Source organism: Micromys minutus (assembly GCF_963924665.1).
Source record: "Micromys minutus genome assembly, chromosome: 3".
In the NCBI taxonomy this organism is placed as follows: Eukaryota; Metazoa; Chordata; class Mammalia; order Rodentia; family Muridae; genus Micromys; species Micromys minutus.
The window spans coordinates 3143228-3157467 of NC_137972.1; the positions used below are offsets into that span (position 1 = coordinate 3143228).

The 14240-nt window shown below is 42.2% G+C and overlaps 1 protein-coding gene across 2 annotated transcripts in view; it reads left to right on the forward strand.

Moving 5' to 3' along the window:
- Positions 1–14240, forward strand: part of ITPR2 (inositol 1,4,5-trisphosphate receptor type 2) — a 355767-nt gene that overhangs the window by 279681 nt on the left and 61846 nt on the right. For both annotated transcript variants that reach the window (XM_080914558.1, XM_080914557.1), the window contains 2 exons: positions 1674–1799; positions 7811–7986. In XM_080914558.1, coding sequence (XP_080770684.1) covers positions 1674–1799; positions 7811–7986 — 302 coding nt within the window. The remainder of the gene's footprint in view (positions 1–1673; positions 1800–7810; positions 7987–14240) is intronic.

Consider the following 14240-nt stretch of genomic DNA (forward strand, 5'->3'; position numbering starts at 1 on the left):
GAACAATAAACCCAACTTAATTATAAATTAATTGAATAACAAACTGAAGCTCTAGGACCTGTGTTTTGTGACAAACATTTTATTATTCTTAAATAACAAAACGTATGATGATTCCCAGTGGACACCGGAGTGCAAATTTTAGCAGCAGTTGATCACAAGGCTAGCATCTCAGTGATTCTTGGGCTTGGAGACAGGAAGAGTGGGAACAGCACAAATGTAGACAGTTCATGCTCGACCATGGAACTGCCCAGCAGAACAGTCATTCCTTCCCATCACGGCCTCTTCCACTGTGGAGTGCTCACCCCAAGAGGAGGAAAAGAAGAGAAACTCTGGAGGGCTACAATCCCTAGTCAGCAGAGGTTCAGAGTAGATCCTCCCTGTTCGTATACCTCACCCCACTGACTCTGGTATTTTGTCTTTAATTTTTAATTATGACTCTTACGTATGTGCATGTGTATTTGCTTACTATAGGCTTGTGCACATGTTTACAGTGCCTGAAAAGGCCAGAAGAGGGTGCCATATGCCTGGACCTGGAGTTACAGCAGTTGTCACCTACTTGATGTGGGTGCCGGGGACTGAGCTGTGTCCTCTGCAAGCGCAGCACGTGTTCTCACCTGCTTGAGCCACCTCTCCACCTCAGACCCTAATATTTGCATCTTTTAGGTTCTTTTGTATGAGACAGGGTTTTGTGTAGCCCAGGCTAGCTTTAAACTCACTCTGTAGCTAAGGCTGGCCTTCAGCTACTCATCTTCTGCTTCCACCTCCCAAACGCTGGGGTTATGAACGAACTCCACCATGTCTGATCCCCCTGCCCCGGTATTTCAATCCTATGTCAAGACGTTACAAGATGAATAATAATCAAAGACCCAGAGGAACCACAAGGCCCCCAGTAGAGGTGGATAATGTAGTTCTTCGCCAGACTTCTGTGATAACAAATCTGCTCAGTTATTTAGGAGTGAAAAGAACTGAGTTCCTGTTAAACACTAGTAGATACTCCTTTCTGATGGCAGACTTTAGTTCCCTTTCTGGAAATACTCACCAAAGTCTCCTTCACTAATTGACTTCTTATTGTGAATTTTCCCCACTGTGGCTTCAAACCCAGAACATTATTAGAAATATTCTAATTTAAAATATAGATAAAATTATAGCAGTTTTGAAAGTAGGGTCTCACTGTATAACCCAGGCTGGTCTCTGATGCCCAGGTTGCTATCAAAACTCATCAGATGCTGAGACTGCAGGTCTGAGAAACCATTGTTTCTCCAGCTCCTGTACAGTTTCACAACTGTGCCTGTGAGGGTCTCTCCAGTGGATGTACACCTGAGTCTGCCATTCTGGCCTTTATGAAATTTCATTATGAGGATAAGATCATCTTACCATTAGGATTATCAGTCCTCCAGTGAGGGGGGCCAGGGAGCCACTGGCAGAGTTTCCTCTGCATGGTCCAGATTCAAGGGGTTTACTGTAGAATCACCTTTGAAATGCAAAAATAAAACCAAGAAAATGCCTTTATCATCTGGTCTTATAATTTGCTTTCTAAAGTAAGTCACACTCTTTTTGGACATACCTCTGTGATCGTGATCGGTCACGTTGTCCACACTGTTAGCTCGTCTGGGTTCCTGTGTTGACATCAGCATACACCTGCCATTCTCACTCCTGTTCTTGTTGCTTCCTAGACAACCCCGCCCTGTTCTGGTTCTCCAGGCACATTTCCCTCTGGGGCAGCATCTCCTTCAACCTGGCTGTGTTCATCAACCTGGCTGTGGCTCTCTTCTACCCATTTGGGGATGACGGCGATGAAGGCAAGTGCTTGTCTTTCTGCAAAGGGTGGAGGCCCAAAAAATCACAAAAGTTCTCACACTGCATCTCTTGAGTCTCTAGAGCATCAAAATGAAGAAGTTTAGTTCTCACTGAATACTTTTTCCTGAATTTAACGAGAGTGTAGAGTAGACTGAAAACCGTGGCCTGTAGAAAGCTTTCACAGAAATCTCACGAATGGTGTAACTACTAGCATGATTATGTTGGCTCCATGTAATTAGCATGATCAAGCATGCTTTACGCTGCGTTACCTCAATTATGTAAGCAAAAGCCTTAAGCTCTAGCATTTTGATGAAATGGTAACAATTACATTTTACTTTCTATCTTGTCTGGGAGGGTTTTAATAAACAGGCCCACAAAATACATGTTTTGATTCTGTAACACTGTACATTTATAATACTCATAATCTCAGTCTCAGAAACACACAGCTTACAATAGACTGCAGTGATGGCCAATGAAGGACATTGACAGTGAAGCTGGTGTCATTAATCTGGTAGTGCGTGTGACCTTACAGAAGCAAAGACAGGAATCTGAAGCAAAGTACAAAATGCCATAGTAATTGGGTGGGACCTTTTGAAATGTTTTGCTTAGGTTTATCAAATTGCTTGGGAAAAAAATCTGCTACAGGTATGAGATACAGTCTGGAGAGTAGCTTTGGGATGGGTATAAGAAGGGGTAGGAGGCAAACCCGAGAGAAATAAGTTAATAATAGCTTTGGGGTGAGTCCAGGGTATGTAGGGTTGGTGAGATGCTGTCAGCAGAGCATTTGAGTAGTTCCTGACTGTTGGGCCAAGAGTGGTTGTTAGAAGGCAAATACTGTCACTGCCGTCCTAAGGGAGACAGGGGAGATGGTATCACAACAGCAACAGGCATGTAAGCGCGTCTCAGATGAACTGGAGGCAATGAGGAGAGATGGGAACCCAAGAACAACTTAACCACTTCCCAGTTTCTTAGTCAGACCTCACAGGCATCAAAGCCTTCCTCTTAGCTGCAGTTTGAGCTTGTGTAAGTTGAGCTTGCTGTTTTGTCTGAGCACAAAGCAGAGATGGGGGATTGTGGGGTGTAAAGCAGGTATGTCCCGGCATAGCAGGAGAAAGGCAGCAAATATGTTTATCCATCTATCCATCCAACCACCCACCAACACATCCATCCACCCACCTACCCACCCACTCACCCATCCACCCACCCACCCACCCATCCATCCATCCATCTATTCACCCATCTATCCATTGTGTGGCTAGAAGTGGGAATTCCTTTCTCTCTCTTTCCTCTTTGGTCTCCTTTGGTGATGAGATCTTGACACAGAGGAACACAGCTCTCGAGGGGAGGAGTCTATCTTCTGTGTTCAGACCACTGAGGCTGCATGACAGAGCCCAGAAAAGAGAGGCACAGAGTCTTTAAGATGGAGGCAGAGCTGGAATTCGTCTAATAGCAAGCTTCCATTGGACAGACAGCAATGGAAACCCAGCCAAGACCTTCAGCCCCTAAAAGATGCAGCTCTCACAGACATGAACACAGATCTCTGTGCCTGTGGAGCTTGGTTACTTGGAACAAATGTAAACACAACTCTTGAAAAAATTTTTGAGATAAGAGTAGTAGCAAGAATGGGGCTCAGTCCGAGGATGCCAGAGAGTAGGTGCTTCTTAGGGAGAAGGCAGAGCACACACACAGGGCATCATAAAACCCCATGATGAGTCTAAGTCGCCTGACTACAGTTTGTGTGAGTTAACTCATGACAACTTTATGAATAAGGTTAAAGTCTTGACCAAAAGTCAAGACAGTCTCTAAGCCATGACCACACACTGTGCATAGCCAGGAAGGCTGTGGAATCTACACGGCCGCATTTTCCCGGAGGGAAACTGCTGTGTGCTGGGGACAGTTCTTGATGCTGCAGGGTTTTCAAACAGGCTGAGCAACTGTTTTTCAGGCTTAATTCAAAACTGTGTAAAGATATATAGAATGTAAATTAAAGTTCTCCTAGTGCCTTGGAATAATGGGGCATACAGTATGACAGGTTCCAACTGGAAATGCCTCCCAGCGGACAGATCTGAGAAAGTTTTGAAAAAAAAAAAGTAACAACGGTAATATACTATAAAGCATGGAATAAAAACAGTCTAGGATCTATATGAATAGAGAAGAGAGAGCATTATTTTTGCTAGTGTCCCAGTGAAGAAAGTTTAGGAGTGGTAGAAATTGTGTGTCACCGTTTGGCCAGCCATAATGCCCAATGAATGCTGAAAACAAGGGGTGACTATGAAGAAAAGTACGAGAACATCACACTTTAGAATCTGCCCGTGATATTCTTAAGCAGTTACAGCGGGGGCAGGAGTAACTGTAAAACACTAAACAATTGTGAGTGATACTCAGGGAAAGCAATCATGGAAACACCCAGCAGACTTAGGCCACACAGACCTCTGTTCACACGGGTTATACTGTCCAGTCCTGGACCCTACTACAGAAAGGGGCCAGCAGAGGCACGGGCTGTTCATCACATTAATTACATGAAATAAATAACTGTTCATCTTATTTTCTCATTCCACACAGATGTACTTAACAGTAAGCTATGGGCAAGGTCCTACACTGGACAGTCCAAGTTACTTGTACAAATGGATAAAACACCCAGTTTTAGATGCGTGGCTGCACCTTTTGATATATCATGGGGCAACCTCACCAAGCTGCACCGTCTGGGCAGAGTAAAGGTGTGGCTAAATCCTCTGGCACCGGTGACAATACACAGAATGAACATTTGTGACAAACGTTGACCTTCTAGAATACCATATCAGACTTTATGAATTGGCCTGACAAGGCACATGATGGGCAGAGCATGTCAAATGCTTCCTCAGGATGGTGCCAGTTTTTAATGTGTACTTAAAAGCAAGGCTGGGGGATGCTGTAGTTGTGTCTTATCTGAGCACAGTTTGGGGCTCAGCACACATCCCATTTGGTGGTACACAAATATCTGTAACTTCACCCAAGAGATCCAATAACATCCTCTTCTAGCCTGTATGGCCATCTGCACACACGTGCACACACACACACACACACACACACACACACGCGCGGGCGCGAGTGCACACACATCCAAACGCATGCTTGCAAATGCATGTGTGCTCATTATAAACATTATAAAAAAACACAAAGCTGGGAGTTGAGGGAATGGCATGTCCGCAGAATGGCTTCTGTACATGCGGACCTGAGTTTGGATGCCCAGAACTCATGTAGAAAACCAGGTAGAGCCACTCTGCTTGCTCACTATAGAGTCCCGGAGGATATTTTGTCTACTTGATCAACAAATACTGATTGACTCTTGCAAAACACACCATGACAGGGCAGGGCTACCCCACACATTTGTAGAGTTTGTGTTTTACTGAAGACTGAAGAGTCACCACAAACACTGGAATGTTAAAGCCCCCCACCCCACGACCCTCGGAGAGCTGTTGAGTCAAGGCATATGTTAAAGCCCCCCCCCCGACCCTCGGAGAGCTGTTGAGTCAAGGCATATGGCCTGCTTTTGCTAGGAAAAGTACCTCTAAACCAGTGTCAACTAGATGTAAGTAGGTAACCTGTCTTAACGAAGAAGGAGATGAGCTCTCTCTTGCCCATCATTTAAATACTATTTACATTTTATTTATTTGCACATTCGTATGTCTTGCCTGTGTGTGTGTGTGTGTACACCATGTGCATACCTGGTGCTGGAGGAGGGTAGAAGAGGGTATTGGGTCCCTTAGGGCTAGAGTTACAAACAGCCACCATGGATGGAAATTGAACCAGGGTCCTCTGGAAGAGCTAGCAGCAAGTGCTCTTAACCTCTGAGCCACGTATTTAGCCTCACAGCCCTCTTTTGACCCGGGTTAACTTGAAGCTGTCACAGTAACAACAAAATACCTGACACCGAGTAATCTGAAAGGCAAAAGTCTATTTAATTCTCTGGAGATGGGAAGTTTATGATCAAGTGTCCCTGTCTCTCCAGTCCAGGTGGAGAGCCTACTTGGCTGTGTCACAACTTGATGGAGAAGCAGAAAGGGTGTGTGGAGGATGGGTTAGGTGGGCAGGGGAGCCACACTTTGTAATATGCTCCCAAGGGAGTCTCTGGCACTTGCTACATCACCCACCAGCAGTTTCTTCTGAAGACAGTAGTCTGTGATCTGGTTCCCGTCTGTTCCTCTTCAAGATTCTGATGCCTCTGCAGTATTGCACAAGTTCCAAGCTTGACATCCGGGAGCCTATGGGAAAACAGTCAAATCCTACCTAAACCACAATAAATAATATTGCTACAGAGCCAGGGTTTCAAAGCAGATCTAATTTAGTGCTGTTCACGGATGGTTTGGAGTGGTTACAAGTGTCTGACAGAATCTCTGTAATGTTTAGATGCATTGGTCCTCAATGAATATAAAATTCATCAAAGGACATGTACGGGCCATCCAGGGTTTTGGTGCTAACCCCAAAGCTTTGCTTATGAAAGCTCTCGGTGCCTTTTGTGTCAGAAGTCAGTGTTACGGTAAAACTAGCTGTAGATGGCAGAGCAGCCATCATTGTGGAGTTTGGAGCACAGGAAGTTATGGGAAAATCTCCAGTTGGGTCTTTGCTCCTGCCCATGTCATCCTATAGACGGGAATTTGAGGTCCCAGTACATGGTGCCTGGTTACCTCTACAGTTTAAGCGTGCCCCAGCCACTCTAGAAAGGGCGTGAATGCCCAGGTCATAGAATTACACTTCTTTTTAAAGAGAGGATATTTTTAAACCTCATTTGTGAGAAATTTCTAAGGAACCTGGTTTATAATATACTTATTTTTAAAATATCATTGGAAACTTTTCTTTTGCCTCTGTGCATGCATGTGCGTGTCTTCATGTATGTGTGCATATATGTTTTTATAGGGGTACATGAATATGAGAGTGCACACATATGGAAGCAAGAGATCAGACTCAATGCTATTTTCCGTGACATCATTCACCTTGCGTTCTGAGACAAGGCACCTCAGTGACTTAGGATTCACCCAGATAGACTGACTAGCCACAAAGCCCCAGGGACCTGCCTGTCTCTGCCTACATAGCAGCAGGACCCAAGATGCTCACCTTTGCTAGTGGGGTGTAGGGGATCAGATTCAGATTCTCATGATCACTGAGGCAAAAACTTCCCTGGCTTGGCTCTCGGTCCTGCTCCATAAAGCTTTTATTTCTTGATGATTAAATAGACTAACATCTGTTTGGAACTTGAGTCACTGCTCAAGTACATACGCTCATATTCCCACACTCATATGTAAGACATGTATGTGTGTTTTAACACATGAAACTTACTCATGTGCAGATATGTATATGAATGTTTTAACACTTAAAATACTCATGTATGTGAGTGTTCTAAATCTAAAATCTAAGTGTTCTAGAAATTGCATTTTTAAACATTTAAGTATTTATTTATCTGTTTACTGTGAATGTGTACATCTGTGTGTGGAGGTCAGACAACTTGTAGAAGTTGGGTCTCTTCCTCTGCTGTGTGGTTTCTGGGGATCAAGGCATTGAGCTTGGTGTCAAGTGCCTTCCCCTGCTGAGCCATCTTGCTGGCCCAAACTGGATTCCTTCAGGGAATCCACAGCATTCCTAGTTGATACTAATAGAACAAGGGGAAATGATGAGTTACTGGAGCACGATCCTTGATTTTTCACGGCCACTAATCGTGAACTTTGACTTAAGGTTCCCAAGTGAAGCACACCTGTCAAAAACATCTCACAAGTCACTCCCACGGGAGAGAAAGTTCTCAGACTGGATGTAAGAAATGTTAACTAATAAATATTTATGTAGCCAGAAATCACCTCCCAGATCTTCTGGAGTTGGAATGAGGAGTCATGTATTCCAAAGTGTGTCATTGGGGAAGAACATGGAAGGGGCTGTTCTGAGACCCAGCACGCTGTGGCTTTGTCTGAACATGAAGCACAGAAGCCAAGACGTCCATGTTTTCTCGATGTTCTTGGGGACAAATAACCCATGTCCATTTTTCCAGGTACGCTCTCCCCGCTGTTCTCAGCCCTCCTTTGGGTAGCAGTGGCGATCTGCACGTCTATGCTGTTCTTCTTCTCCAAGCCCGTGGGCATTCGGCCTTTCCTTGTGTCTGTCATGCTCAGATCAATATACACCATCGGGCTGGGGCCGACGCTAATACTTCTAGGTGCTGCCAACGTAAGTACATTGCTTAGCTGCGCATCTTATGGAATTCGGATGCACTAAGTATAAACACAGGCTAGCTGTGTGCTTTTATTCTCATGTATGTACACAGGGAATTCTGATTCACTGTGAATCTATATCAACAAGAGTATCATTTGTGAATGCTTTGATTTATAGAGAAAGAACAAGAAGAAGGCGATGCATTGACTCATTGGCACGGCCTTGCAGCCTGACCCTGTTCTGATGTTCATTTTATCAGCTGTAATGTTCTTTCTGGGACATACCTGCCATTTTTGAATAAAAAATGACCCAGCCACTGTTACAACCCCCAAGAAGGTTCTAAATCATCCCAAAAGATTAAATTATATTAAATATAATTCGAGAAGAACCTTTTATCAAGTGACTTAGGAGGAAAAAAGACCGCTAGACAAAAAGTAAGATGTAAAATTGGGCTCCTTTTATGTGAGAAAATCTTATAAACTTATGAAAGGCATGGGTGAGATTGCTTCTCTTTCCCAACAAGATCTGGCATATTGGAATAGGAGAAGGCCTCTGGATGGCTAGGGCGGTAAGGGGAGAATGAACAGACTGGAAGTATCAAGCCAAGAAGCAAACAAGAGATTTGTGGAAATAATTTAACCAAACAAAAGAAATAAAACTTTGAAGAGACTCAGTGCCAAATTTATGCAAAGTGTATCTGTAAATAAAAGTGAAGAAAAGATGAATCATCATATTGATAATATGACAAATGGTCAAAAATCACATAAATATTTTTAGATCTACCTGATTAATACCTAAAGCACTTCCTGTAACTTTCTTTGCATCACTGAGAATCCTATGCCCTGATATCTTAGCTAGGTTTTTACTACCTCCTATATTTATCAAGGATGGTAGTTGATTATTATATACCAGGGTTATTACAGGATGTCTATAAATATTTTTAATAAATTAATTAATGGGGGGCCAATATTTATTGAAAATAAATTAGTTAACCAACTTTCAAGGATTATCAAGGTGAGGCAACATAGTTAATTCTATTTTATCAGCATTTCTGACTTTGAATTTATTACAATTCTTCAAATTTTGGCCAGCATTCCACAGCACCCAGTTGTTAGAATATTCAAAAGATCCCAAATTCTGTTTGAAAAGTACCAAACATACCCTTCTCTAGGTTTCATGGAGACAGGAGCTGTCACACCACTGCATGAGTGTAATCTTTGCTCATCCCCAACCATGTTTCTGTGGAATCTTCACTGTGTTTCCCCAGTGGTGCTGTAGAATTCTCTCATTACAGCTTACTCTTATCTCCACTTCCCTCCACCCCTCCCTTGTCATTGGAACCTTCAGAAGTGATTTCATAACCTGAGCTTGTACTGTCTTCGCTTTGAATATAGGCTGATGTCATTATATCAACCAATAACTAGAGAACCATCATGAATATCTATAAATTTCTCTACACCTCTGTCTTAGGTTTATTTTTCTTCTTTAGAAAGCATGTTGAGCATGTAGGTACATTCTTTGAAAGAAGTGAATGTTATCCATAAACTGACCATTGACTTTTAATAAGGTACTAATCTAAGTGAGAAATATCTACGTTTAAGAAAGTGAAGGAAGAGCCAGGGAGAGTTGTTCCCAAGATAACAAATGTTTGCTGCACCCATTACATGACACGGTAGTCATTTAGAGCACCAAGGGGTGTGAGGGTGTGTTTGCCATCTGGAATGCATGTATCTTTTTTGAGTGGAGAAACCAGGAATATGTAGAGAAAGGTAAGAAATAATGTTTGAATGTTTGGGCTGGTGGTGAACTAAAAACATCTGGTGTTCTTCCCCTGTTTCTTGTCAGACAATATAAAATGATAACTTCCATGTGCTTTAGTAAGAATCATTCCACCATGAAAATGTTCTTTACCAAAGCCAGGTACTTATTTAACATCTTTATGAGAAAGTATTAAGCATGTAGACATGCCCATCTAACTAACTCCCTGAATCTTCCAGGGTCCCAACAACATAAACCATGTTATTCTGCCATACACTACCACTACCTTGCGGTCATTTGACCAAAAAGAAAAATCTATGTTGACTTGAGGCAAATTTAATGAGGTCACTATTATTTAATGCTACTGCTGATGTTAATATAAAAGTTTATATTTATAGTTGTATTTGGTATTACATAGGTTAGCAATTTAGTGAATTGCTATTTTCCCTCTTCACATACATTCATTACACAAGTATCTTGGTTCATCTTTACTTATGACAGAGGAAATTTCAAATAAGAACATGAATCATACTTTTTACACCTTATGCATTAATATATTAATAATTTAATTTGTACACTGACATTTGCATTGTATAGCAGGTGAGGCTGTGACTTCTAAACTAATAAATATTAGACTAGAAAACACAAAAGAAAGCATTAGCTTGATAGTTTGGCCATAAGAAGCAGCAGCCAATCTCTGATTATATCCTCTTGTAAGTGAAAGTATAGTATGGACAGCTGGTCTACCCTCATCTGGTTGCTGAGGTCAGTAGAAAATCTTGGTGTGAAAGATCCAGAAAGATTAGTTACTATTATACACTGATGATCATGTCTGTCATGTACTGTATTTGATTATCTGATATGCAAAACACTAACTAATCAGAAGGTGTTGCTACCATGATATGTCAGCATCTTAGTTTGCATGGTAACTTGTTTCTAGTCAGTGTCCCTGAGTGCTAAGCAAATATGAAAAGTCTTACAAGAAAGGATCATAATAGAGGAAAAACCTTAGTATTAATCAGATTTCAGTTTATTATAAAGTTTAATTCATTGGAAGAGGCTAAAATATGTCTATATATCAGTTAGATGTTTTTCAGTCACATGTGTCTCAGTGATTATAAGTGTTACAACAAATATCTTACACAGTTTTCTTCTCATGCACAGTGTGGTGACCTTAGCTATTGTTGATATAAATTAACATTCTAAAAACTACACGGGTCACTGCCTAATCCTGGGGCGATTAAGATTTTCTCACATCATCTGAACATTTTTTGAACGTCATTTAAACAAATTTAGCATTTCCTGTTGGTTGACAAGGTTTCTGACTCATTATGTGGATGCTATATCATCTTTAATGATTCCGTTCATCTTTTCGGCTTAGACTCTTTGTAAGAAAGAGGAATGCATTAACTATAAGTAAAGATTTTTCTTCTGATGCTAGGAACTGAATCCTGGGCATTATACTAGTCTCTACCACTGAGCCATGACCCAAGTCCTCATGAAATATCTTTTAACATCATCTAAAGACTTACTGCTTCTGGTATTTTTCCCCTTCCTATTAATGTCTGGGAAACTCTGGCTCACATAATGGTGCTAGCCTTTCTTACAGTCATTTTAATGTGGAAATGCTAGAACTTGTTTTACCTGCTCTGCACAGAGGAAAACCAAATGAGCCTTTTGTTTTTGATGAATCAGGTCATTAACAGTCACCTCAGTGCTTAGCAGATTGGTGTGGCGTTCTTTGCTGTGTATCTGCAGTTTTATGGGTGACTGCATGCCACTGTTAATTTGTAGGACTGAGTTCTGAGATTCACTCGCTAAACACACAAGCCCCGTTACATATTCTGAACTGAAACTTTCCTTTCACATTCTGTCTTTGAGATGCACACACAATGTTTTGTCGAGTATAGTCACTGGACGTCACTATTTCTGGCAAAGAGTTGTCAAAATACAAATCTTCTCCAAGGCCAAGTTGAATATCATGAATGGTGCTGTTCATGCTGTGTTTCCTAGCCTGTCCTGCTGACAGTTCAGAAGATTTCCAGGGTGATACTTGACTCCATGTAAATTTTGCTTCCTATAGCAACCTTAAGATTTTATCCTGCCTAAGTTGTAGCTGGTATGGGGATTATGAAATTAAATCATCTCATTTTTCAGTGAAAGGGTGGATGACCAGGGTTGATGAGAACAAGGCGATATTGTTAGAAACTGAAGGTGATTTATTTTTTCTTTTTGGCATTTCAATACATTGGAACTTTGCAATTTATCCTTGGAAAATACGTCCTGTTTTCCCATTGCAACAACTTAGATATTCGAAATCAGGGACAGAGTCCTGAATAAGCCCAAAGGAATAATACAAATACCAATACAAGGAAGGAAGTGGTCAGTTTCTGTGACCATATCAAACAGTAAAAAAGGACAAAAATTATGGAGCCAGGAGGCATCTTTAGATGAATTCTCTCTGGGGCTGGAGATATGACTCAGCAGTATCAAGCAATACCAACGCTTGCTGCCTTTTCAGAAGACCCAGGTCCGTTCCCAGCACCAAAGACATTTAGCTTTCACCTGTCTGTAGCTCCAGCTCCAGGCATCCATCACCCCCTTCTGGCCTCCAAAGGCACTGCACACACACCCATATGGGTAAATAATAGAATAAATCTTAAGTTGTGATTAACTTCTAGACACACCTGTACAGATGTGAACAAAGTCCCTAGAAACAGAGGGTTGTGCCAAGGATGAAGCTGGTGCCCTGGGCGACATGACTTCTGCCTTGGTACTCATCACACCCCCAAAAGCCCTGCAAAGGTGTGTCCAGGGGTTGTGAGGACACAGGAAGAGAGTGCATGAGTGTGGTGTGTTTGCCTGGATACAATCGATTCTCATCCTTCGCCAGACACTAACTCAGAAGCAAACAATGGTTTTATCTTTGCCTCAACAAGAGGCACCATTTCTCCATCCTTCTTCCTCTTTGTTAACATCCTCGTCACCCAAAGGGACAGTGAGTACAGCTCTGAGGGGTCATTGGGAAAAGGCAGAGTAGGGCATCGGTGGCACGCCATAGTGTTGCTGTTTCAAGGCCGAATCCACCGGCTCAGCAGAGCATGGCCCAGTCGCCATGTCTCCAAGGCATCTCCTAGCATGCATGGCCAACAGGGATGCAGGGCACAGCATTGACCAAATGCATCATGGCATCATGGGGCCACACAGAGGCCTGGTTGAATGTTGTCAATGAAGTGACAACATGAACAGGAAGAGTGTGTTTACAGCTCGTTGTTCCTCCGTGAACAGCCCCAGCTCTCAGGGAAAGTGCTACAAAAAAATTTACAAATTTCTTCATGTCATAGAAAGCAGGATTCGAGTCCTTTTATGTACACACACACACACACACACACACACACACAAATTATTCTTCCATTTGTTTGTCCTTGATGAACGTCTTAAACACAAGGACCACACCCATCTCAGAACGCTCTGTGAACATGAGGAGGCCACTGCTCCTCTCAGCCTTACCTCACTTCCAGATGTCACTAGAGAACAAAACCACATGCACCCAGATATGGGTCAAAGGTCATGCAGTGTCCCCACTGCAAACAAGCAAAGCAAGTCTCTTTATTTTTCACACTGACACAGCCAGATCCCAACCAGGCAGAAATGCATCCTGTCCTTCACATTATCTAACTAAAATGTGTTGACCATTTTGAGAATTTAGTCCAGTCTGTGGCTCCCCGGTGTGTCCAGTTTACAAATCTTTTCCTGATTATTTTTGTAACTCATCTAGAGTTGGAAAAGACACACAAACCATGTCTGTGCCATATAATTTATCCTTGTGGAGAGATCATAGAGCCCTTTCTGTGTTTCTGATGGACCAGCGTTAGGTGAGGCAGTTGTGTAAATTGGAACAGGGTCACTCAAAAGCTGTTCAGGGCTGGACGTTGCTTCTCCAGACTCACATGTTCACCTTGCTGTGCATTCAGCTTGTCAGAGTCTGGACCTTTGTCCCGGATCCACTGCTTTTGTTGATCAGTTTCCCCTAGTAACCGACTGGCTCTCGAGCAGTCGCTGGGAGGTCTCCACCATGCCTGGATCCACTGAGCGAGAAGGTAAACAGCTGAGCAGGAAATAAGGCTTCCGCTCCACGTCTGTGGAAGCTGATGGCAAGACGGTGAAAAGAGGCAGAGATGATTGTTATTGAGACTATTTCTGATTGTTGGGAGGATAGCTAGCAGGGGAAATGCAAGAAAGACTCTGCCTGTAGTGGCTGTGTTGTTGGTCTGATTAGACCATTGTGGCATGCAATAGTTTTCATCTTACCTGACTTCGGGACATTGATGGAAAGGATTTCATACTCACTCAAGTTTGAGAAGATGTATACGCATGTATGTATGCATATATATATATATATATATATATATATATATATATATATATATATATATATATAATGTATATAAAATCAGTGTTGCAAAAACTACCCTATTTTCAAAAGTCAAATATATAGATGTAGTAATAAC